Source organism: Xenopus tropicalis, chromosome 9, assembly GCF_000004195.4.
Source record: "Xenopus tropicalis strain Nigerian chromosome 9, UCB_Xtro_10.0, whole genome shotgun sequence".
Lineage (NCBI taxonomy): Eukaryota > Metazoa > Chordata > Amphibia > Anura > Pipidae > Xenopus > Xenopus tropicalis.
The window spans coordinates 65,013,306-65,036,719 of NC_030685.2; the positions used below are offsets into that span (position 1 = coordinate 65,013,306).

General features: G+C 48.3%; 1 protein-coding gene across 1 annotated transcript; it reads left to right on the forward strand.

Moving 5' to 3' along the window:
• Positions 1 to 20,456: 20,456 nt before the first annotated feature.
• On the forward strand, positions 20,457 to 22,864 carry LOC116407707. Its single transcript, XM_031893571.1, has one exon. The coding sequence runs from the start codon at positions 20,584 to 20,586 to the stop codon at positions 22,498 to 22,500; it is 1,917 nt and encodes a 638-aa protein (XP_031749431.1). The 5' UTR covers positions 20,457 to 20,583; the 3' UTR covers positions 22,501 to 22,864.
• The last annotated feature ends 550 nt before the right edge of the window (positions 22,865 to 23,414 follow it).

Consider the following 23,414-nt stretch of genomic DNA (forward strand, 5'->3'; position numbering starts at 1 on the left):
GTAACTGAGTGTAACTGCGTGTAAGTGAGTGTAAGTGCGTGTAAGTGCGTGTTAGGGCATGTAAGTGCGTGTAAGTGAGTGTAAGTATGTGTAAGGGCGTGTAAGGGCATGTAAGGGAGTGTAAGTGCGTGTAAGTGAGTGTAAGTATGTGTAAGTGAGTGTAAGTGCGTGTAAGTGCGTGTAAGTGCATGTAAGGGAGTGTAAGGGAGTGTAAATGCGTGTAAGTGCGTGTAAGGGCGTGAAAGTGCGTGTAAGATAGTGTAAGTACGTGTAAGTGAGTGTAAGTGCGTTTAAGGGAGTGTAAGTGCGTGTAAGTGAATGTAAGTAAGTGTAAGTCAGTGTAAGTGCGTGTAAGTGCGTGTAATGGAGTGTAAGTGCGTGTAAGTGAATGTAAATATGTGTAACTGAGTGTAAGTGCATGTAAAGGGGTGTAAGGGCGTGTAAGTGAGTGTAAGGGTGTGTAAGCGAGTGTAAGTACGTGTAAGGGCGTGAAAGTGAGTGTAAGTACGTGTAAGCACGTGTAAGTGCGTGTAAGCGCGTGTAAGTGCGCGTAAGCGAGTGTAAGGGCGTGTAAGTGCGTGTAAGGGAGTGTAAGTGCGTGTAAGTGCGTGTAAGGGAGTGTAAGGGAGTGTAAACGTGTGTAAGGGCGTGTAAGTGCGTGTAAGGGAGTGTAAGGGCGTGTAAGTGCGTGTAACGGAGTGTAAGCGAGTGTAAGGGCGTGTAAGTGCGTGTAAGGGAGTGTAAGGGAGTGTTAGGGCGTGTAAGTGCGTGTAAGGGAGTGTAAGTGCGTGTAAGTGCGTGTAAGCGCGTGTAAGTGCGTGTAAGCGAGTGTAAGGGCGTGTAAGTGCGTGTAAGTGCGTGTAAGGGAGTGTAAGCACGTGTAAGGGAGTGTAAGGGCGTGTAAGGGAGTGTAAGGGCGTGTAAGTGCGTGTAAGGGAGTGTAAGGGCGTGTAAGTGCGTGTAAGGGAGTGTAAGCGAGTGTAAGGGCGTGTAAGTGCGTGTAAGGGAGTGTTAGGGCGTGTAAGTGCGTGTAAGGGAGTGTAAGTGCGTGTAAGGGAGTGTAAGGGAGTGTAAGGGCGTGTAAGTGCGTGTAAGGGAGTGTAAGGGCGTGTAAGGGAGTGTAAGGGCGTGTAAGTGCGTGTAAGTGATTTTAAGTATGTGTAAGTGCGTGTGAGGGGGTGTAAGTGCGTGTACGGTAGTGTAAGGGAGTGTAAGTGTGTGTAAGTGCGTGTAAGTGCGTGTAAGTACGTGTAAGTGAGTGTAAGTGCGTGTAAAGGAGTGTAAGTGCGTGTAAGGGAGTGTAAGTGAGTGTAAGTAGTGTAAGTGAGTGTAAGTGAGTGTAAGTGCGTTTAAGTGCGTGTAAGTGCGTGTAAGGGAGTGTAAGTACGTGTAAGTGAATTTAAGGGCGTGTAAGGGAGTGTAAGGGAGTGTAAGTGCGTGTAAGGGAGTGTAAGTACGTGTAAGTGAGTTTAAGGGCATGTAAAAGAGTGTAAGTGCATGTAAGGGAGTGTAATTGCGTGTAAGGGCGTGTTAGTGAGTTTAAGTATGTGTAAGTGCGTGTAAGGGCATGTAAGTGCGTGTAAGGGAGTGTAAGGGAGTGTAAGTGCGTGTAAGGGAGTGTAAGGGCGTGTAAGTGAGTTTAAGTACGTGTAAGTGCGTGTAAGTGCGTGTAAGTGTGTGTAAGTGAGTGTACGGTAGTGTATGGGCGTGTAAGTGCGTGTAAGTACGTGTAAGGGAGTGTAAGTGCTTGTAAGTGAGTGTAAGTGCGTGTAAGGGAGTGTAAGTGCGTGTAAGTATGTGTAAGTGAGTGTAAGGGCGTGTAAGGGAGTGTAAGTGCGTGTAAGGGAGTGTAAGTACGTGTAAGTGAGTTTAAGGGCGTGTAAGGGAGTGTAAGTGCGTGTAAGGGAGTGTAAGTGTGTGTAAGGGCGTGTAAGTGAGTTTAAGTACGTGTAAGTGCGTGTAAGGGAGTGTAAGTGCGTGTAAGGGAGTGTAAGTGAGTGTAAGTGAGTGTAAGGGCGTGTAAATGAGTGTAAGGGCGTGTAAGGGAGTGTAAGTGCGTGTAAGGGCGTGTAAGTGATTTTAAGTATGTGTAAGTGCGTGTGAGGGGGTGTAAGTGCGTGTACGGTAGTGTAAGGGAGTGTAAGTGTGTGTAAGTGCGTGTAAGTGCGTGTAAGTACGTGTAAGTGAGTGTAAGTGCGTGTAAAGGAGTGTAAATGCGTGTAAGGGAGTGTAAGTGAGTGTAAGTAGTGTAAGTGAGTGTAAGTGAGTGTAAGTGCGTTTAAGTGCGTGTAAGTGCGTGTAAGGGAGTGTAAGTACGTGTAAGTGAGTTTAAGGGCGTGTAAGGGAGTGTAAGTGCGTGTAAGGGAGTGTAAGGGAGTGTAAGTGCGTGTAAGGGAGTGTAAGTACGTGTAAGTGAGTTTAAGGGCGTCTAAAAGAGTGTAAGTGCATGTAAGGGAGTGTAATTGCGTGTAAGGGCGTGTTAGTGAGTTTAAGTACGTGTAAGTACGTGTAAGGGCGTGTAAGTGCGTGTAAGGGAGTGTAAGGGAGTGTAAGTGCGTGTAAGGGAGTGTGAGGGCGTGTAAGTGAGTTTAAGTACGTGTAAGTGCGTGTAAGTGCGTGTAAGTGTGTGTAAGTGAGTGTACGGTAGTGTATGGGCGTGTAAGTGCATGTTAGTACGTGTAAGGGAGTGTAAGTGCTTGTCAGTGAGTGTAAGTGCGTGTAAGGGAGTGTAAGTGCGTGTAAGTATGTGTAAGTGAGTGTAAGGGCGTGTAAGGGAGTGTAAGTGCGTGTAAGGGAGTGTAAGTACGTGTAAGTGAGTTTAAGGGCGTGTAAGGGAGTGTAAGTGCGTGTAAGGGAGTGTAAGTGTGTGTAAGGGCGTGTAAGTGAGTTTAAGTGCGTGTAAGGGAGTGTAAGTGCGTGTAAGGGCGTGTAAGGGAGTGTAAGTGCGTGTAAGGGCGTGTAAGTGAGTTTAACTATGTTTAAGTGCGTGTAAGGGCGTGTAAGTGTGTGTAAGTGCGTGTAAGGGAGTGAAAGTGCGTGTAAGTGAGTATAAGTGCGTGTAAGTGCGTGTAAGGGAGAGTAAGTGCGTGTAAGTACGTAAAAGGGAGTTTAAAAGAGTGTAAGGGCGTGTAAGGGAGTGTAAGTGCGTGTAAGTGAGTGTAAGTGCGTGTAAGGGAGTGTAAGGGCGTGTAAGTGCGTGTAAGTGTGTGTAAGGGAGTGTAAGGGCGTGTAAGGGTGTGTAAGTGTGTGTAAGGACGTGTAAGGGTGTGTAAGTGTGTGTAAGTGAGTGTAAGCGCGTGTAAGTACGTGTAAGGGCGTGTAAGTGCGTGTAAGGGAGTGTAAGTGCGTGTAAGTACGTGTAAGGGCGTGTTAGTGCGTGTAAGGGAGTGTAAGTGCGTGTAAGTACGTGTAAGGGAGTTTTAGTGTGTGTAAGGGAGTGTAAGGACGTGTAAGTGCGTGTAAGGGAGTGTAAGAGAGTGTAAGGGCGTGTAAGGGAGTGTAAGGGCGTGTAAGTGCGTGTAAGGGAGTGTAAGCGAGTGTAAGGGCGTGTAAGTGCGTGAAAGGCAGTGTAAATGCGTGAAAGTGCGTGTAAGGGAGTGTAAGTGTGTGTAAGTACGTGTAAGTGCGTGAAAGGGAGTGTAAGTGCGTGAAAGTGCGTGTAAGGGAGTGTAAGGGTGTGTAAGTACGTGTAAGTGAGTGTAAGTGCGTGTAAGGGAGTGTAAGGGCGTGCAAGTGCGTGTAAGGGAGTGTAAGGGAGTGTAAGGGCGTGAAAGGGTGTGTAAGTGTGTGTAAGTGTGTGTAAGGGCGTTTAAGGGTGTTTAAGGGAGTGTAAGGTCGTGTAAGAGCGTGAAAGTGCGTGTAAGGGAGTGTAAGTGTGTGTCAGTACGTGTAAGTGAGTGTAAGTGCGTGTAAGGGAGTGTAAGGGCGTGCAAGTGCGTGTAAGGGAGTGTAAGGGAGTGTAAGGGCGTGAAAGGGTGTGTAAGTGTGTGTAAGTGAGTGTAAGTGCGTTTAAGGGAGTGTAAGGTCGTGTAAGAGCGTGTAAGTGCGTGTAAGTGAATGTAAGTACGTGTAAGTGAGTGTAAGTGCGTGTAAGTGCGTGTAAGTGAGTGTAAGGGGGTGTAAGCGAGTGTAAGTATGTGTAAGGGCGTGTAAGTGAGTGTAAGTACGTGTAAGTGCGTGTAAGTGCGTGTAAGTGCGTGTAAGTGCGTGTAAGTGAGTATAAGGGCGTGTAAGTGCGTGTAAGGGAGTGTAAGGGAGTGTAAGTGCGTGTAAGTACGTTTAAGGGCGAGTAAGCGAGTGTAAGGGCGTGTAAGTGCGTGTAAGGGAGTGTAAGTGCGTGTAAGTGCGTGTAAGGGAGTGTAAGTGTGTGTAAGGGAGTGTAAGGGCGTGTAAGGGAGTGTAAGGGCGTGTAAGTGCGTGTAAGGGAGTGTAAGGGCGTGTAAGTGCGTGTAACGGCGTGTAAATTCGTTTAAGTGCGTGTAAGTGCGTGTAAGTGCGTGTAAGTGCGTGTAAGGGCGTGTAAGTGGGTGTAAGTGGGTATAAGGGAGTGTAAGGGCGTGTAAGGGCGTGTAAGTGCATGCAAGGGAGTGTAAGTGCGTGTAAGGGAGTGTAAGTGCGTGTAAGGGAGTGTAAGGGCGTGTAAGTGAGTTTAAGTACGTGTAAGTGCGTGTAAGTGCGTGTAAGTGTGTGTAAGTGAGTGTACGGTAGTGTATGGGCGTGTAAGTGCGTGTAAGTACGTGTAAGGGAGTGTAAGTGCTTGTAAGTGAGTGTAAGTGTGTGTAAGGGAGTGTAAGTGCGTGTAAATATGTGTAAGTGAGTGTAAGGGCGTGTAAGGGAGTGTAAGTGCGTGTAAGGGAGTGTAAGTACGTGTAAGTGAGTTTAAGGGCGTGTAAGGGAGTGTAAGTGCGTGTAAGGGAGTGTAAGTGTGTGTAAGGGCGTGTAAGTGAGTTTAAGTACGTGTAAGTGCGTGTAAGGGAGTGTAAGTGCGTGTAAGGGCGTGTAAGGGAGTGTAAGGGAGTGTAAGTGCGTGTAAGGGCGTGTAAGTGAGTTTAACTACGTTTAAGTGCGTGTAAGGGCGTGTAAGTGCGTGTAAGTGCGTGTAAGGGAGTGAAAGTGCGTGTAAGTGAGTATAAGTGCGTGTAAGTGCGTGTAAGGGAGAGTAAGTGCGTGTAAGTGCGTGTAAGTACGTAAAAGGGAGTTTAAGAGAGTGTAAGGGCGTGTAAGGGCGTGTAAGGGAGTGTAAGTGCGTGTAAGTGAGTGTAAGTGCGTGTAAGGGTGTGTAAGTGCGTGTAAGGGAGTGTAAGGGAGTGTAAGGGCGTGTAAGGGTGTGTAAGTGTGTGTAAGGGCGTGTAAGGGTGTGTAAGTGTGTGTAAGTGAGTGTAAGCGCGTGTAAGTACGTGTAAGGGCGTGTAAGTGCGTGTAAGGGAGTGTAAGTGCGTGTAAGTACGTGTAAGGGCGTGTTAGTGCGTGTAAGGGAGTGTAAGTGCGTGTAAGTACGTGTAAGGGAGTTTTAGTGCGTGTAAGGGAGTGTAAGGGCGTGTAAGTGCGTGTAAGGGAGTGTAAGGGAGTGTAAGGGCGTGTAAGGGAGTGTAAGGGCGTGTAAGTGCGTGTAAGGGAGTGTAAGCGAGTGTAAGGGCGTGTAAGTGCGTGAAAGGGAGTGTAAGTGCGTGAAAGTGCGTGTAAGGGAGTGTAAGTACGTTAAAGGGTGTGTAAGTGTGTGTAAGTGAGTGTAAGGGCGTTTAAGGGAGTGTAAGGTCGTGTAAGAGCGTGTAAGTGCGTGAAAGTGCGTGTAAGGGAGTGTAAGTGTGTGTAAGTACGTGTAAGTGAGTGTAAGTGCGTGTAAGGGAGTGTAAGGGCGTGAAAGTGCGTGTAAGGGAGTATAAGGGAGTGTAAGGGCGTGAAAGGGTGTGTAAGTGTGTGTAAGTGAGTGTAAGTGCGTTTAAGGGAGTGTAAGGTCGTGTAAGAGCGTGTAAGTGCGTGTAAGTGAATGTAAGTACGTGTAAGTGAGTGTAAGTGCGTGTAAGTGAGTGTAAGCGGGTGTAAGCGAGTGTAAGTACGTGTAAGGGCGTGTAAGTGAGTGTAAGTGAGTGTAAGTATAAGTGGGTATAAGGGAGTGTAAGGGCGTGTAAGGGCGTGTAAGTGCGTGCAAGGGAGTGTAAGTGCGTGTAAGGGAGTGTAAGGGAGTGTAAGTGCGTGTAAGGGAGTGTTTAAGGGCGTGTAAGGGAGTGTAAGTGCGTGTAAGGGAGTGTAAGTGTGTGTAAGGGCGTGTAAGTGAGTTTAAGTACGTGTAAGTGCGTGTAAGGGAGTGTAAGTGCGTGTAAGGGCGTGTAAGGGAGTGTAAGTGCGTTTAAGGGAGTGTAAGTGCGTGTAAGGGCGTGTAAGTGAGTTTAACTACGTTTAAGTGCGTGTAAGTGCGTGTAAGGGAGTTAAAGTGCGTGTAAGGGAGTTAAAGTGCGTGTAAGTGAGTATAAGTGCGTGTAAGTGCGTGTAAGGGAGAGTAAGTGCGTGTGTGTGTGTGTGTGTAAGTGCGTGTAAGTACGTAAAAGGGAGTTTAAGAGAGTGTAAGGGCGTGTAAGGGAGTGTAAGTGCGTGTAAGTGAGTGTAAGTGCGTGTAAGGGAGTGTAAGGGTGTGTAAGTGCGTGTAAGGGAGTGTAAGGGAGTTTAAGGGCGTGTAAGGGTGTGTAAGTGTGTGTAAGGGCGTGTAAGGGTGTGTAAGTGTGTGTAAGTGAGTGTAAGCGCGTGTAAGTACGTGTAAGGGCGTGTAAGTGCGTGTAAGGGAGTGTAAGTGCGTGTAAGTACGTGTAAGGGCGTGTTAGTGCATGTAAGGGAGTGTAAGTGCGTGTAAGTACGTGTAAGGGAGTTTTAGTGCGTGTAAGGGAGTGTAAGGGCGTGTAAGTGCGTGTAAGGGAGTGTAAGGGAGTGTAAGGGCGTGTAAGGGAGTGTAAGGGCGTGTAAGTGCGTGTAAGGGAGTGTAAGCGAGTGTAAGGGCGTGTAAGTGTGCGTGAAAGGGAGTGTAAGTGCGTGAAAGTGCGTGTAAGGGAGTGTAAGTGTGTGTAAGTACGTGTAAGTGCGTGAAAGGGAGTGTAAGTGCGTGAAAGTGCGTGTAAGGGAGTGTAAGTGTGTGTAAGTACGTGTAAGTGAGTGTAAGTGCGTGTAAGGGAGTGTAAGGGCGTGCAAGTGCGTGTAAGGGAGTGTAAGGGAGTGTAAGGGCGTGAAAGGGTGTGTAAGTGTGTGTAAGTGAGTGTAAGGGCGTTTAAGGGAGTGTAAGGTCGTGTAAGAGCGTGTAAGTGCGTGAAAGTGCGTGTAAGGGAGTGTAAGTGTGTGTAAGTACGTGTAAGTGAGTGTAAGTGCGTGTAAGGGAGTGTGAGGGCGTGAAAGTGCGTGTAAGGGAGTGTAAGGGAGTGTAAGGGCGTGAAAGGGTGTGTAAGTGTGTGTAAGTGAGTGTAAGTGCGTTTAAGGGAGTGTAAGGTCATGTAAGAGCGTGTAAGTGCGTGTATGTGAATGTAAGTACGTGTAAGTGAGTGTAAGTGCGTGTAAGTGCGTGTAAGTGAGTGTAAGGGGGTGTAAGCGAGTGTAAGTACGTGTAAGGGCGTGTAAGTGAGTGTAAGTACGTGTAAGTGCGTGTAAGTGCGTGTAAGTGCGTGTAAGTGAGTATAAGGGCGTGTAAGTGCGTGTCAGGGAGTGTAAGTGCGTGTAAGTACGTTTAAGGGCGTGTAAGCGAGTGTAAGGGCGTGTAAGTGCGTGTAAGGGAGTGCAAGTGCGTGTAAGTGCGTGTAAGGGAGTGTAAGCGTGTGTAAGGGAGTGTAAGGGCATGTAAGGGAGTGTAAGGGCGTGTAAGTGCGTGTAAGGGAGTGTAAGGGCGTGTAAGTGCGTGTAACGGCGTTTAAGTTCGTTTAAGTGCATGTAAGTGCGTGTAAGGGTGTGTAAGTGGGTGTAAGTGGGTATAAGGGAGTGTAAGGGCGTGTAAGGGCGTGTAAGTGCATGCAAGGGAGTGTAAGTGAGTGTAAGGGAGTGTAAGGGAGTGTAAGTGCGTGTAAGGGAGTGTAAGGGCGTGTAAGTGAGTTTAAGTACGTGTAAGTGCGTGTAAGTGTGTAAGTGAGTGTACGGTAGTGTATGGGCGTGTAAGTGCGTGTTAGTACGTGTAAGGGAGTGTAAGTGCTTGTAAGTGCGTGTAAGGGAGTGTAAGTGCGTGTAAGTATGTGTAAGTGAGTGTAAGGGCGTGTAAGGGAGTGTAAGTGCCTGTAAGGGAGTGTAAGTACGTGTAAGTGAGTCTAAGGGTGTGTAAGGGAGTGTAAGTGCATGTAAGGAAGTGTAAGTGTGTGTAAGGGCGTGTAAGTGAGTTTAAGTACGTGTAAGTGCGTGTAAGGGAGTGTAAGTGCGTGTAAGGGCGTGTAAGGGAGTGTAAGTGCGTGTAAGGGAGTGTAAGTGCGTGTAAGGGCGTGTAAGTGAGTTTAACTACGTTTAAGTGCGTGTAAGGGCGTGTAAGTGCGTGTAAGTGCGTGTAAGGGAGTGAAAGTGCGTGTAAGTGAGTATATGTGCGTGTAAGTGCGTGTAAGGGAGAGTAAGTGCGTGTAAGTGCGTGTAAGTACGTAAAAGGGAGTTTAAGAGAGTGTAAGGGCGTGTAAGGGAGTGTAAGTGCGTGTAAGTGAGTGTAAGTGCGTGTAAGGGAGTGTAAGGGCGTGTAAGTGCGTGTAAGGGAGTGTAAGGGAGTGTAAGTGTGTGTAAGTACGTTTAAGTGTGTGAAAGGGAGTGTAAGTGCGTGAAAGTGCGTGTAAGGGAGTGTAAGTGTGTGTAAGTACGTGTAAGTGAGTGTAAGTGCGTGTAAGGGAGTGTAAGGGCGTGCAAGTGCGTGTAAGGGAGTGTAAGGGAGTGTAAGGGCGTGAAAGGGTGTGTAAGTGTGTGTAAGTGAGTGTAAGTGCGTTTAAGGGAGTGTAAGGTCGTGTAAGAGCGTGTAAGTGCGTGTAAGTGAATGTAAGTACGTGTAAGTGAGTGTAAGTGCGTTTAAGTTCGGGTAAGTGAGTGTAAGGGGGTGTAAGCGAGTGTAAGTACGTGTAAGGGCGTGTAAGTGAGTGTAAGTACATGTAAGTGCGTGTAAGTGCGTGTAAGTGAGTATAAGGGCGTGTAAGTGCGTGTAAGGGAGTGTAAGTGCGTGTAATTACGTTTAAGGGCGTGTAAGCGAGTGTAAGGGCGTGTAAGTGCGTGTAAGGGAGTGTAAGTGCGTGTAAGTGCGTGTAAGGGAGTGTAAGGGCGTGTAAGGGAGTGTAAGGGCGTGTAAGTGCGTGTAAGGGAGTGTAAGGGCGTGTAAGTGCGTGTAACGGCGTGTAAGTTCGTTTAAGTGCGTGTAAGTGCGTGTAAGTGCGTGTAAGGGCGTGTAAGTGGGTGTAAGTGGGTATAAGGGAGTGTAAGGGCGTGTAAGGGCGTGTAAGTGCGTGCAAGGGAGTGTAAGTGCGTGTAAGTGTGTGTAAGTTAGTGTAAGGGCGTGTGTGTGCGTGTAAGTGCGTGTAAGGGAGTGTAAGAGCGTGTAAGTGCGTGTAAAGGCGTGTAAGTGCGTGTAAGTGCGTGTAAGGGGTGTAAGGGCGTGTAAGTGAGTGTAAGGGAGTGTAAGTGAGTGTACGGGAGTTTAAGGACGTGTAAGTGCGTGTAAGGGCGTGTAAGGGAGTTTAAGGGCATGTAAGTGAGTGTAAGGGCGTGTAAGTGCGTGTAAGGGAGTGTAAGTGAGTGTAAGGGCGTGTAAGTGCGTTTAAGTGCGTGTAAGGGCGTGTAAGGGAGTGTAAGTGCGTGTATGTGAGTGTAAGGGAGTGTAAGTGCGTGTTAGTGAGTGTAAGTACGTGTAAGGGAGTGTAAGTGCATTTAAGTGAGTCTAAGTGCGTGTAAGTGTGTGTAAGTGCGTGTAAGTGAGTGTAAGTACGTGTAAGGGAGTGTAAGTACGTGTAAGTGAGTGTAGGGGTGTGTAAGGGAGTGCAGTTGCGTGTAAGAGCGTTTAAGTACGTGTAAGTACGTGTAACGGTGTGTAAGTGCGTGTAAGTGAGTGTAAGGGAATGTAAGGGCGTGTAAGTGTGTGTAAAGGAGTTTAAGGGAGTGTAAGGGCGTGTAAGTGCGTGTAAGGGAGTTTAACGGCGTGTAAGTGCGTGTAAGGGCTTGTAAGTGCGTGTAAGGGAGTGTAAGTGCATGCAAGTGAGTGTAAGGGAGTGTAAGGACGTGTAAGTGTGTGTAAGTGCGTGTAAAAGCGTGTAAGGGTGTGTAAGGGAGTGTAAATGCGTATAAGCACGTGTAAGTGCGTGTAAGCACGTGTAACGGTGTGTAAGTGCGTGTAAGGGAGTTTAAGTGAGTGTAACTGCGTGTAAGTGAGTGTAAGTGCGTGTAAGTGAGTGTAAGTGCGTGTAAGTGTGTGTAAGTGAGTGTAAGTGCGTTTAAGGGAGTGTAAGGTCGTGTAAGAGCGTGTAAGTGCGTGAAAGTGCGTGTAAGGGAGTGTAAGTGTGTGTAAGTACGTGTAAGTGAGTGTAAGTGCGTGTAAGGGAGTGTAAGGGCGTGCAAGTGCGTGTAAGGGAGTGTAAGGGCGTGAATGGGTGTGTAAGTGTGTGTAAGTGAGTGTAAGTGTGTTTAAGGGAGTGTAAGGTCGTGTAAGAGCGTGTAAGTGCGTGTAAGTGAATGTAAGTACGTGTAAGTGAGTGTAAGTGCGTGTAAGTGCGTGTAAGTGAGTGTAAGGGGGTGTAAGCGAGTGTAAGTACGCGTAAGGGCGTGTAAGGGAGTGTAAGTACGTGTAAGTGCGTGTAAGTGAGTGTAAGTGCGTGTAAGTGAGTATAAGGGCGTGTAAGTGCGTGTAAGGGAGTGTAAGTGCGTGTAAGTACGTTTAAGGGCGTGTAAGTGGGTGTAAGTGGGTATAAGGGAGTGTAAGGGCGTGTAAGGGCATGTAAGTGCGTGCAAGGGAGTGTAAGTGCGTGTAAGTGCGTGTAAGTGGGTGTAAGTTAGTGTAAGGGCGTGTATGTGCGTGTAAGTGCGTGTAAGGGAGTGTAAGAGCGTGTAAGTGCGTGTAAGGGCATGTAAGTGCGTGTAAGTGCGTGTAAGGGGGTGTAAGGGCGTGTAAGTGAGTGTAAGGGAGTGTAAGTGAGTGTACAGGAGTTTAAGGACGTGTAAGTGCGTGTAAGGGCGTGTAAGGGAGTTTAAGGGCATGTAAGTGAGTGTAAGGGCGTGTAAGTGCGTGTAAGGGAGTGTAAGTGAGTGTAAGGGCGTGTAAGTGCGTTTAAGTGCGTGTAAGGGTGTGTAAGGGAGTGTAAGTGCGTGTATGTGAGTGTAAGGGAGTGTAAGTGCGTGTTAGTGAGTGTAAGTACGTGTAAGGGAGTGTAAGTGCATTTAAGTGATTCTAAGTGCGTGTAAGTGTGTGTAAGTGCGTGTAAGTGAGTGTAAGTACGTGTAAGGGAGTGTAAGTACGTGTAAGTGAGTGTAGGGGCGTGTAAGGAAGTGCAGTTGCGTGTAAGAGTGTTTAAGTACGTGTAACGGTGTGTAAGTGCGTGTAAGTGAGTGTAAGGGAATGTAAGGGCGTGTAAGTGTGTGTAAAGGAGTTTAAGGGAGTGTAAGGGCGTGTAAGTGCGTGTAAGGGAGCTTAAGGGCATGTAAGTGCGTGTAAAGGCTTGTAAGTGCATGTAAGGGAGTGTAAGTGCGTGCAAGTGAGTGTAAGGGAGTGTAAGGACGTGTAAGTGTGTGTAAGTGTGTGTAAAAGCGTGTAAGGGAGTGTAAAAGCGTGTAAGCACGTGTAAGTGCGTGTAAGCACGTGTAACGGTGTGTAAGTGCGTGTAAGGGAGTTTAAGTGAGTGTAACTGCGTGTTAGTGAGTGTAAGTGCGTGTAAGTGAGTGTAAGTGCGTGTAAGTGCGTTTAAGTGAGTGTAAGTATGTGTAAGGGAGTGTAAGTGCGTGTAAGTGAGTCTAAGTGTGTGTAACGGAGTGTAAGTGTGTGTAAGGGAGTGTAAGTATGTGTAAGTGAGTTTAAGGGCGTGTAAGGGAGTGTAAGTGCGTGTAAGGGCGTGTAAGGGCGTTTAAGTGCGAGTAAGCACGTGTAATGGCGTGTAAGTGCGTGTAAGGGAGTTTAAGTGAGTGTAAGTGCGTGTAAGTGAGTGTAAGTGCATGTAAGTGAGTGTAAGTGCGTGTAAGTGAGTGTAAGTACGTGTAAGGGAGTGTAAGGGAGTGTAAGTGCGTGTAAGGGAGTGTAAGTGTGTGTAAGTGAGTGTAAGGGCGTGTAAGGGAGTTTTAGTGCGTGTAAGGGAGTGTAAGTGTGTGTAAGGGCGTGTAAGTGAGTTTAAGTACGTGTAAGTGTGTGTAAGGGCGTGTAAGTGGTGTAAGGTAGTGTAAGGGAGTGTATGGGCGTGTAACGGCGTGTAAGGGTTTGTGTGTGTTTAAGTGCGTATAAGTGCGTGTAAGTGAGTGTAAGGGAGTGTAAGGGCGTGTAAGTGCGTGTAAATGCGTGTAAGTGCGTGTAAGTGCGTGTAAGTGCGTGTAAGTGAGTGTAAGGGAGTGTAAGTGCGTGTAAGTGAGTGTAAGGGCATGTAAGGGAGTGTTAGTGCATGTAAGGGAGTGTAAGTGCGTGTAAGGGCGTGTAAGTGAGTTTAAGTACGTGTAAGTGCGTGTAAGGGTATGTAAGTGGGTGTAAGGTAGTTTAAGGAAGTGTAAGGGTGTGTAACGGCGTGTAAGGGTGTGTGTGTGCGTTTAAGTGCGTGTAAGTGCGTTTAAGTGAGTGTAAAGGAGTGTAAGTGCGTGTAAGTGTGTGTAAGTGCGTGTAAGTGAGTGTAAGGGAGTGTAAGTGAGTGTAAGTGCGTGTAAGTGCGTGTAAGTGAGTGTAAGGGAGTGTAAGTGAGTGTAAGTGCGTGTAAGTGAGTGTAAGCGCGTGTAAGGGAGTGTAAGTGCGTGCAAGTGCGTTTAAGCGCATGTAAGGGAGTGTAAGTGCGTGTAAGGGCGTGTAAGTGAGTTTAAGTACGTGTAAGTGCGTGTAAGGGTATGTAAGTGGGTGTAAGGTAGTTTAAGGAAGTGTAAGGGTGTGTAACGGCGTGTAAGGGTGTGTGTGTGCGTTTAAGTGCGTGTAAGTGCGTTTAAGTGAGTGTAAAGGAGTGTAAGTGCGTGTAAGTGCGTGTAACTGCGTGTAAGTGAGTGTAAGGGAGTGTAAGTGAGTGTAAGTGCGTGTAAGTGAGTGTAAGCGCGTGTAAGGGAGTGTAAGTGCGTGTAAGTGCGTGTAAGCGCATGTAAGGGAGTTTAAGTGCGTGTAAGGGAGTGTAAGCGCGTGTAAGTGAGTGTAAGGGAGTGTAAGTGCGTGTAAGTGAGTGTAAGTGCGTGTAAGGGAGTGTAAGTACGTGTAAGTGAGTTTAAGTGCGTGTAAGGGAGTCTAAGTACGTGTAAGCGAGTGTAAGTGCGTGTAAGGGAGTGTAAGTGCGTGTAAGCGAGTGTAATTGCGTGTAAGGGAGTGTAAGTGTGTGTAAGTGAGTTTAAGTACGTGTAAGGAGGTGTAAGTGCGTGTAAGGGCGTGTAAGTGCGTGTAAGTGCGTGTAAGGGTGTGTAACGGCGTGTAAGTGCGTTTAAGTGCGTGTAAGTGCGTGTAAGGGCATGTAACGGCGTGTAAGGTAGTGTAAGTGCGTGTAAGTGCGTGTAAGGGCGTGTAACGGCGTGTAAGTTCGTTTAAGTGCGTGTAAGGGCGTGTAAGGGCGTGTAAGTGGGTGTAAGTGGGTATAAGGGAGTGTAAGGGCGTGTAAGGGCGTGTAAGTGCGTGCAAGGGAGTGTAAGTGCGTGTAAGTGCGTGTAAGTGGGTGTAAGTGGGTTTAAGTTAGTGTAAGGGCGTGTATGTGCGTGTAAGTGCGTGTAAGGGAGTTTAAGAGCGTGTAAGTGCGTGTAAGGGCGTGTAAGTGCGTGTAAGTGCGTGTAAGGGGGTGTAAGGGCGTGTAAGTGAGTGTAAGGGAGTGTAAGTGAGTGTACGGGAGTTTAAGGACGTGTAAGTGCGTGTAAGGGCGTGTAAGGGAGTTTAAGGGCATGTAAGTGAGTACAAGGGCGTGTAAGTGCGTGTAAGTGCGTGTAAGGGAGTGTAAGTGAGTGTAAGGGCGTGTAAGTGCGTTTAAGTGCGTGTAAGGGCGTGTAAGTACGTGTAAGTGAGTTTTAGGGCGTGTAAGGGAGTGTAAGTGCGTGTAAGGGAGTGTAAGTGTGTGTAAAGGAGTTTAAGGGAGTGTAAGGGCGTGTAGGTGCGTGTAAGGGAGTTTAAGGGCGTGTAAGTGCGTGTAAGTGCGTGTAAGGGGGTGTAAGGGCGTGTAAGTGAGTGTAAGGGAGTGTAAGTGAGTGTACGGGAGTTTAAGGACGTGTAAGTGCGTGTAAGGGCGTGTAAGGGAGTTTAAGGGCATGTAAGTGAGTGTAAGGGCGTGTAAGTGCGTGTAAGGGAGTGTAAGGGAGTGTAAGGGCGTGTAAGTGCGTTTAAGTGCGTGTAAGGGCGTGTAAGTACGTGTAAATGAGTTTTAGGGCGTGTAAGGGAGTGTAAGTGCGTGTAAGGGAGTGTAAGTGCGTGTAAGTGCGTGTAAGGGCGTGTAAGGGAGTGTAAGTGCGTGTAAGGGAGTGTAAGTGCGTGTAAGGGCGTGTAAGTAAGTTTAACTATGTGTAAGTGCGTGTAAGGGCGTGTAAGTGCGTGTAAGGGAGTGAAAAAGCGTGTAAGTGAGTATAAGTGCGTGTAAGTGCGTGTAAGGGAGTGTAAGTGCGTGTAAGTACGTGTAAGGGAGTGTAAGTGAGTGTAAGTGCGTGTAAGGGAGTTTAAGTGAGTGTAAGTGCGTGTAAGTGCGTGTAAGTACGTGTAAGTGAGTGTAAGTGCGTGTAAGTGAGTTTAAGTACGTGTAAGGGGGTGTAAGTGCGTGTAAGGGTGTGTAAGTGCGTGTAAGTGCGTGTAAGGGTGTGTAACGGCGTGTAAGTGCGTTTAAGTGCGTGTAAGTGCGTGTAAGGGCATGTAACGGCGTGTAAGGTAGTGTAAGTGCGTGTAAGTGCGTGTAAGGGCGTGTAACGGCGTGTAAGTTCGTTTAAGTGCGTGTAAGGGCGTGTAAGGGCGTGTAAGTGGGTGTAAGTGGGTATAAGGGAGTGTAAGGGCGTGTAAGTGCGTGCAAGGGAGTGTAAGTGCGTGTAAGTGCGTGTAAGTGTGTGTAAGTGGGTTTAAGTTAGTGTAAGGGCGTGTATGTGCGTGTAAGTGCGTGTAAGGGAGTTTAAGAGCGTGTAAGTGCGTGTAAGGGCGTGTAAGGGAGTTTAAGGGCATGTAAGTGAGTATAAGGGCGTGTAAGTGTGTGTAAGGGAGTGTAAGTGAGTGTAAGGGCGTGTAAGTGCGTTTAAGTGCGTGTAAGGGCGTGTAAGTACGTGTAAGTGAGTTTTAGGGCGTGTAAGGGAGTGTAAGTGTGTGTAAAGGAGTTTAAGGGAGTGTAAGGGCGTGTAAGTGCGTGTAAGGGAGTTTAAGGGCGTGTAAGTGCGTGTAAGGGCGTGTAAGTGCGTGTAAGTGCGTGTAAGGGGGTGTAAGGGCGTGTAAGTGAGTGTAAGGGAGTGTAAGTGATTGTACGGGAGTTTAAGGACGTGTAAGTGCGTGTAAGGGCGTGTAAGGGAGTTTAAGGGCATGTAAGTGAGTGTAAGGGCGTGTAAGTGCGTGTAAGGGAGTGTAAGTGAGTGTAAGGGGGTGTAAGTGCGTTTAAGTGCGTGTAAGGGCGTGTAAGTACGTGTAAGGGAGTTTTAGGGCATGTAAGGGAGTGTAAGTGCGTGTAAGGGAGTGTAAGTGCGTGTAAGTGCGTGTAAGGGCGTGTAAGGGAGTGTAAGTGCGTGTAAGGGAGTGTAAGTGCGTGTAAGGGCGTGTAAGTAAGTTTAACTATGTGTAAGTGCGTGTAAGGGCGTGTAAGGGCGTGTAAGTGCGTGTAAGTGCGTGTAAGTGCGTGTAAGGGAGTTAAAAAGCGTGTAAGTGAGTATAAGTGCGTGTTAGTGAGTGTAAGTGCGTGTAAGGGAGTTTAAGTGCGTGTAAGTGCGTGTAAGTACGTGTAAGTGAGTGTAAGTGCGTGTAAGGGAGTGTAAGTGCGTGTAAGTGAGTGTAAGTGAGTGTAAGTACGTGTAAGTGAGTGTAAGGGCGTGTAAGGGAGTGTAAGTGCGTGTAAGGGAGTGTAAGTGCGTGTTAGTGAGTTTAAGTACGTGTAAGTGCATGTAAGTGCGTGTAAGGTAGTGTAAGGGAGTGTAAGTGCGCTTAAGTGCGTGTTAGGGCGTTTAAGGGAGTGTATGTGCGTGTAAAGGAGTTTAAGGGAGTGTAAGGGCGTGTAAGTGCGTGTAAGGGAGTTTAAGGGCGTGTAAGTGCGTGTAAGGGCGTGTAAGTGCGTGTAAGTGCGTGTAAGGGGGTGTAAGGGCGTGTAAGTGAGTGTAAGGGAGTGTAAGTGATTGTACGGGAGTTTAAGGACGTGTAAGTGCGTGTAAGGGCGTGTAAGGGAGTTTAAGGGCATGTAAGTGAGTGTAAGGGCGTGTAAGTGCGTGTAAGGGAGTGTAAGTGAGTGTAAGGGGGTGTAAGTGCGTTTAAGTGCGTGTAAGGGCGTGTAAGTACGTGTAAGGGAGTTTTAGGGCATGTAAGGGAGTGTAAGTGCGTGTAAGGGAGTGTAAGTGCGTGTAAGTGCGTGTAAGGGCGTGTAAGGGAGTGTAAGTGCGTGTAAGGGAGTGTAAGTGCGTGTAAGGGCGTGTAAGTAAGTTTAACTATGTGTAAGTGCGTGTAAGGGCGTGTAAGGGCGTGTAAGTGCGTGTAAGTGCGTGTAAGTGCGTGTAAGGGAGTGAAAAAGCGTGTAAGTGAGTATAAGTGCGTGTTAGTGAGTGTAAGTGCGTGTAAGGGAGTTTAAGTGCGTGTAAGTGCGTGTAAGTACGTGTAAGTGAGTGTAAGTGCGTGTAAGGGAGTGTAAGTGCGTGTAAGTGAGTGTAAGTGAGTGTAAGTACGTGTAAGTGAGTGTAAGGGCGTGTAAGGGAGTGTAAGTGCGTGTAAGGGAGTGTAAGTGCGTGTTAGTGAGTTTAAGTACGTGTAAGTGCATGTAAGTGCGTGTAAGGTAGTGTAAGGGAGTGTAAGTGCGCTTAAGTGCGTGTAAGGGCGTGTAAGGGAGTGTATGTGCGTGTAAGTGAGTGTAAGCGCGTGTAAGTGCGTGTAAGGGAGTGTAAGTGCGTGTAAGGGAGTTTAAGGGCGTGTAAGTGCGTGTAAGAGCGTGTAAGTGCGTGTAAGTAAGTTTAAGGTAGTGTAAGGACGTGTAAGTGCGTTAAGGGCGTGTAAGGGCATGTAAGGGAATGTAAGTGCGTGTAAGCACGTGTAACGCCGTGTAAGGGAGTGTAAGTGCGTGTAAGGGAGTGTAAGTGCGTGTTAGTGAGTGTAAGTACGTGTAAGGGAGTGTAAGTGCATTTAAGTGAGTCTAAGTGCGTGTAAGTGTGTGTAAGTGCATGTAAGTGAGTGTAAGTACGTGTAAGGGAGTGTAAGTACGTGTAAGTGAGTGTAGGGGCGCGTAAGGGAGTGCAGTTGCGTGTAAGGGCGTTTAAGTGCGTGTAAGTACGTGTAACGGTGTGTAAGTGCGCGTAAGTGCGTGTAAGTGCGTGTAAGTGCGTGTAAGTGAGTGTAAGTGCGTGTAAGTGAGTGTAAGTACGTGAAAGGGAGTGTAAGTGCGTGTAGGTGAGTGTAAGTGCGTGTAAGGGAGTGTAAGTGTGTGTAAAGGAGTTTAAGGGAGTGTAAGGGCGTGTAAGTGCGTGTAAGGGAGTTTAAGGGCGTGTAAGTGCGTGTAAGGGAGTGTAAGTGCGTGCAAGTGAGTGTAAGGGAGTTTAAGGACGTGTAAGTGTGTGTAAGGGCGTGTAAGGGAGTGTAAGTGCGTGTAAGCACGTGTAAGTGCGTGTAAGCACGTGTAACGGAGTGTAACTGCGTGTAAGGGAGTTTAAGTGAGTGTAACTGCGTGTAAGTGAGTGTAAGTGCGTGTAAGTGAGTGTAAGTATGTGTTAGAGAGTGTAAGTTCGTGTAAGTGAGTCTAAGTGTGTGTAACGGAGTGTAAGTGCGTGTAAGGGAGTGTAAGTACGTGTAAGTGAGTGTAAGGGCGTGTAAGGGAGTTTAAGTGCGTGTAAGGGCGTGTAAGGGCGTGTAAGGGTGTTTAAGTGCATGTAAGCACGTGTAATGGCGTGTAGGTGCGTGTAAGGGAGTTTAAGTGAGTGTAAGTGCGTGTAAGTGAGTGTAAGTGCGTGTAAGTGAGTGTAAGTGCGTGTAAGTGAGTGTAAGTACGTGTAAGGGAGTGTAAGTGCGTGTAAGTGAGTGTAAGTGCGTGTAAGGGAGTGTAAGTGTGTGTAAGTGAGTGTAAGGGCGTGTAAGGGAGTGTTAGTGCGTGTAAGGGAGTGTAAGTGTGTGTAAGGGTGTGTAAGTGAGTTTAAGTACGTGTAAGTGCGTGTAAGGGCGTGTGTGTGGTGTAAGGTAGTGTAAGGGAGTGTAACGGCGTGTAACGGCGTGTAACGGCGTGTTTAAGTGCGTGTAAGTGCGTGTAAGTGAGTGTAAGGGAGTGTAAGGGCGTGTAAATGTGTGTAAATGCGTGTAAGTGCATGTAAGTGAGTGTAAGGGAGTGTAAGTGCGTGTAAGGGCGTGTAAGGGCGTGTAAGGGTGTTTAAGTGCATGTAAGCACGTGTAATGGCGTGTAGGTGCGTGTAAGGGAGTTTAAGTGAGTGTAAGTGCGTGTAAGTGAGTGTAAGTGCGTGTAAGTGAGTGTAAGTGCGTGTAAGTGAGTGTAAGTACGTGTAAGGGAGTGTAAGTGCGTGTAAGTGAGTGTAAGTGCGTGTAAGGGAGTGTAAGTGTGTGTAAGTGAGTGTAAGGGCGTGTAAGGGAGTGTTAGTGCGTGTAAGGGAGTGTAAGTGCCTGTAAGTGCGTGTAAGTGAGTTTAAGTACGTGTAAGTGCGTGTAAGGGCATGTAAGTGGGTGTAAGGTAGTTTAAGGAAGTGTAAGGGTGTGTAAGGGCGTGTAAGGGTGTGTGTGTGCGTTTAAGTGCGTGTAAGTGCGTGTAAGTGAGTGTAAGGGAGTGTAAGGGCGTGTAAGTGCGTGTAAGTGCGTGTAAGTGAGTGTAAGGGAGTGTAAGTGAGTGTAAGTGCGTGTAAGGGAGTGTAAGCGCGTGTAAGGAAGTGTAAGTGCATGTAAGTGCATGTAAGTGCGTGTAAGCGCATGTAAGGGAGTGTAAGTGCGTGTAAGGGAGTGTAAGCGTGTGTAAGTGAGTGTAAGGGAGTTTAAGTGCGTGTAAGTGAGTGTAAGTGCGTGTAAGGGAGTGTAAGTACGTGTAAGTGAGTGTAAGGGAGTGTAAGTACGTGTAAGAGAGTGTAAGTGCGTGTAAGGGAGTGTAAGTGCGTGTAAGCGAGTGTAATTGCGTGTAGATTGTAAGCTCTTTTGGGCAGGGCCCTCTTCACCTCTTGTATCGGTTATTCATTGCTTTATATGTTACTCTGTATGTCCAATGTATGTAATCCACTTATTGTACAGCGCTGCGGAATATGTTGGCGCTTTATAAATAACTGTTAATGTTAATGTTAATGTAAGGGAGTGTAAGTGTGTGTAAGTGAGTGTAAGTGAGTTTAAGTATGTGTAAGGGGGTGTAAGTGCGTGTAAGTGCGTGTAAGGGCGTGTAAGTGCGTGTAAGGGAGTGTAAGGGCGTGTAAGGGCGTGTAACGGCGTGTAAGGGCGTGTAAGTGCGTGTAAGTGCGTGTAAGGGAGTGTAAGGGTGTGTAAGGATGTGTAACGGCGTGTAAGTGCGTTTAAGTGCGTGTAAGGGCGTGTAAGTGCGTTTAAGGTAGTGTAAGTGCGTGTTGTGACATAACAAACTGTATAAGTTGGATGAAACTATTAGATATTTCTGTTTATGCTGAAATGTACCCCCTGCCCCCCTCCTACCTGTTGTAGCAAATGCATTGTGTAGGTTAATCTCATCTAGGTGTGTATTGTGTGTAGCCAGCCGGCTCTGTCTGGCCCTCCCCATGTAATTGCCCCTATTGTGAGGGCACACAGAGCCAGACCCCATAGTGACACAATACACATAGTTACCCCTTGTGAGAGCAGTGCTCTGTCTAGTAAATGCAAAAGACTGAACTGGGCATGCTCCCTAGGTGGCTTCCCATAGGCCCAGTGGGATTAGCTATGATTGGCCCCTCTGGAAGCTGCCTTTGGGTTGGCAGAAGGAGTCAAATCCTGTTTTGGTTTTACGACAGGGGCTGCTCCCTTTCTGGCTACAAAGGTGGCTGCCAAGAGTTCCAAGGAGCCTTTTGTCTGGGGTGTAACCTTAGCTACGGCAGGACCCCCTCCCCTGTGTTCCCTGGAATCTACCTTAGCTGCGGCAAGAAGATTCCCCCCAACTGTGTGTATTTCCCTACTCCCTAAGGAACAAGAGTGCAGGCTGGCTACCACCTACTGGCTTATGGGAACCTGCTGATGGCTACTTGCCATTTCTCCAATAAACGCCTCATCCTGTGATACCAACTGTTTGCTCTTTGGGTCCTGCCCTATGTCTGGGAACTCACGGCCCTGAGGTTGTGACGTAATTTGGTGGCAAGCAGTGGCATAGGATCCAGGACCCAAAAGGCACCATGAGCACCCCACCTGGATTCTACGCTGACCCATTGGATCTCTTCGCTCGCATGGATTACTCCTGGACTCCAGAGATCCCTACTGATCCCAGAGAGAGGACCCTGTTCTGGCTGAGATGTGAGTCACTGGGACTATCTGGGGATGAGGGTCTGGCATATGGAGTAGGGCAGTTAGTGGCAGGAGAGGCAGACCTGGAGGATGGGTACTATGTTCTGCAGCGCACCATGCACCAACCAGGTGGGAGATATTGGCACAGTCCCTATACAGTGCTCCCGCTTCCCTGTAGCTTGGCGGAATGGCACGGCCAATGGGAGAGGCTGAATTTCTGTGACTATAGCACCTTTGTGGGTAACCCAGAGGGGGAATTCCATACCCTCTATGCACAGCGCTTCTTTTATATAGGAATGAATGATACAGAGGAACGGAGGGACTGGCTTGCTGACCTGGTGTATCAGGAACTGGAATTGATAAAAGAGTATGGGAGTATCCAGGAATTGGAAAACCAACGCAAGGAAGCACTGAGGGTATGTGCACCATCTTTTTGTGGTTTTCAGCAGGCACAGCCATGTCTTGGTACTGTAGGTCCAAAAGACTTTCACTTACCCCCCAGTACAGTCAGTGCCGGGGTGGGGGAGGAACAAGAAGCTTCCCAAACAACTTTATTATGGTCCCCAAGGGAAATCCCTGTTTGTGAGGAGTCCAGTGGTTGTGTTACCCCTGGGCTGGCAGAACCCGAGAGTGGGTACTGCCACTTTAAAGGCTTGGCAGAGGCTGAGGCCTCCCCAAGTGAAATCCCAGTCTGTATGGAGTCTAGTGGTTGTGTGACCCCTGGGCTGGCAGAACCCGAGAGTGGGTGCTGCCACTTTAAAGGCTTGGCAGAGGCTGAGGCCTCCCCAAGTGAAATCCCTAATTGTGAGGAGTTCAGGGATTGCGTTGCCCCTGGGCTGGCAGAACCGGAGAGTGGGTGCTGCCATTTTAAAGGCTTGGCAGAGGCTGAGGCCTCCCCAAGTGAAATCCCTGTTTGTACGGAGTCCAGGGATTGCATTGCCCCTGGGCTGGCAGAACCAGAGAGTGGGTGCTGCCACTTTAAAGGCTTGGCAGAGGCTGAGGCCTCCCCAAGTGAAATCCCAGTCTGTATGGAGTCCAGTGGTTGTGTTACCCCTGTGCTGGCAGAACCGGAGAGTGGGTGCTGCCACTTTAAAGGCTTGGCAGAGGCTGAGGCCTCCCCGAGTGAAAACCCTGTTTGTTTAGAGTTCAGTGGTTGTGTTACCCCTGGGCTGGCAGAACCGGAGAGTGGGTGCTGCCACTTTAAAGGCTTGGCAGAGGCTGAGGCCTCCCCGAGTGAAAACCCTGTTTGTTTAGAGTTCAGTGGTTGTGTTACCCCTGGGCTGGCAGAACCGGAGAGTGGGTGCTGCCACTTTAAAGGCTTGGCAGAGGCTGAGGCCTCCCCGAGTGAAATCCCTAATTGTGTGGAGCCTGGAGCTGCTCAGTTTGAAAAAAGCTCCAAGGAGGGAAGAGATGAGGATTCCCCACTACCTGAGTTGTTGCTGGCTGGAGAGGAACAGGACCAAGAGGAAAGCATTGCTCAGGATTCCCCAATGTCTATCAGAGCAGTCAGTTCTGGGAATGGAGTAAGGGGCACCCCAAAAGCACAACGTGTAACCAGGGCAGTTGTTCCGGAAACCCCCTCTGGCAGACAACAAGGCCAGAGAATTACCCCACAGAGAAATAAAACACTGGTGAGTCCCCGTGCTGTCCCTACAATATCTCCCAGATGGAGGGGTCCCCCATTGTGTAATGTTACAGGGACCGGGGCCTTGAGAGAGGTTGGGTGGAACTTAGAATTAAAGGAAAAGCAGGGGGGTAAAAACTTTGGTAATACTCTTTGGGGTCCACTGGTCATTGGGGTCACTTGAAGATGAGTCACCTTGGCCTGACTGCTTGGGGGGGGAATACAGACTGTACCACCTGGGATTGTTCCCTTCTCCCTGGAAGGCCCCTTTATTGTCCTGGAGGCCAGAACTGTGACATTACAGGGTCGCCCATATGGAGGAGAGAGGGTTAATGACGGCCACCCTGAAATATCCCTCTTAGATCCTGTGGGTTCTGTTTACACCCCATCTTTTTATTCCTGTTTTGCCAATCTGCCCCCCCCAAGGAACTAAAGACTTTTGCTTTATGGGAATTGGCTAGTGAGGCTGCTGGGAACCTGTGTAGGCCCCCAGCAGGCTCACTATTTGGGAAGGGGGAGAAATGTGACATAACAAACTGTATAAGTTGGATGAAACTATTAGATATTTCTGTTTATGCTGAAATGTACCCCCTGCCCCCCTCCTACCTGTTGTAGCAAATGCATTGTGTAGGTTAATCTCATCTAGGTGTGTATTGTGTGTAGCCAGCCGGCTCTGTCTGGCCCTCCCCATGTAATTGCCCCTATTGTGAGGGCACACAGAGCCAGACCCCATAGTGACACAATACACATAGTTACCCCTTGTGAGAGCAGTGCTCTGTCTAGTAAATGCAAAAGACTGAACTGGGCATGCTCCCTAGGTGGCTTCCCATAGGCCCAGTGGGATTAGCTATGATTGGCCCCTCTGGAAGCTGCCTTTGGGTTGGCAGAAGGAGTCAAATCCTGTTTTGGTTTTACGACAGGGGCTGCTCCCTTTCTGGCTACAAAGGTGGCTGCCAAGAGTTCCAAGGAGCCTTTTGTCTGGGGTGTAACCTTAGCTACGGCAGGACCCCCTCCCCTGTGTTCCCTGGAATCTACCTTAGCTGCGGCAAGAAGATTCCCCCCAACTGTGTGTATTTCCCTACTCCCTAAGGAACAAGA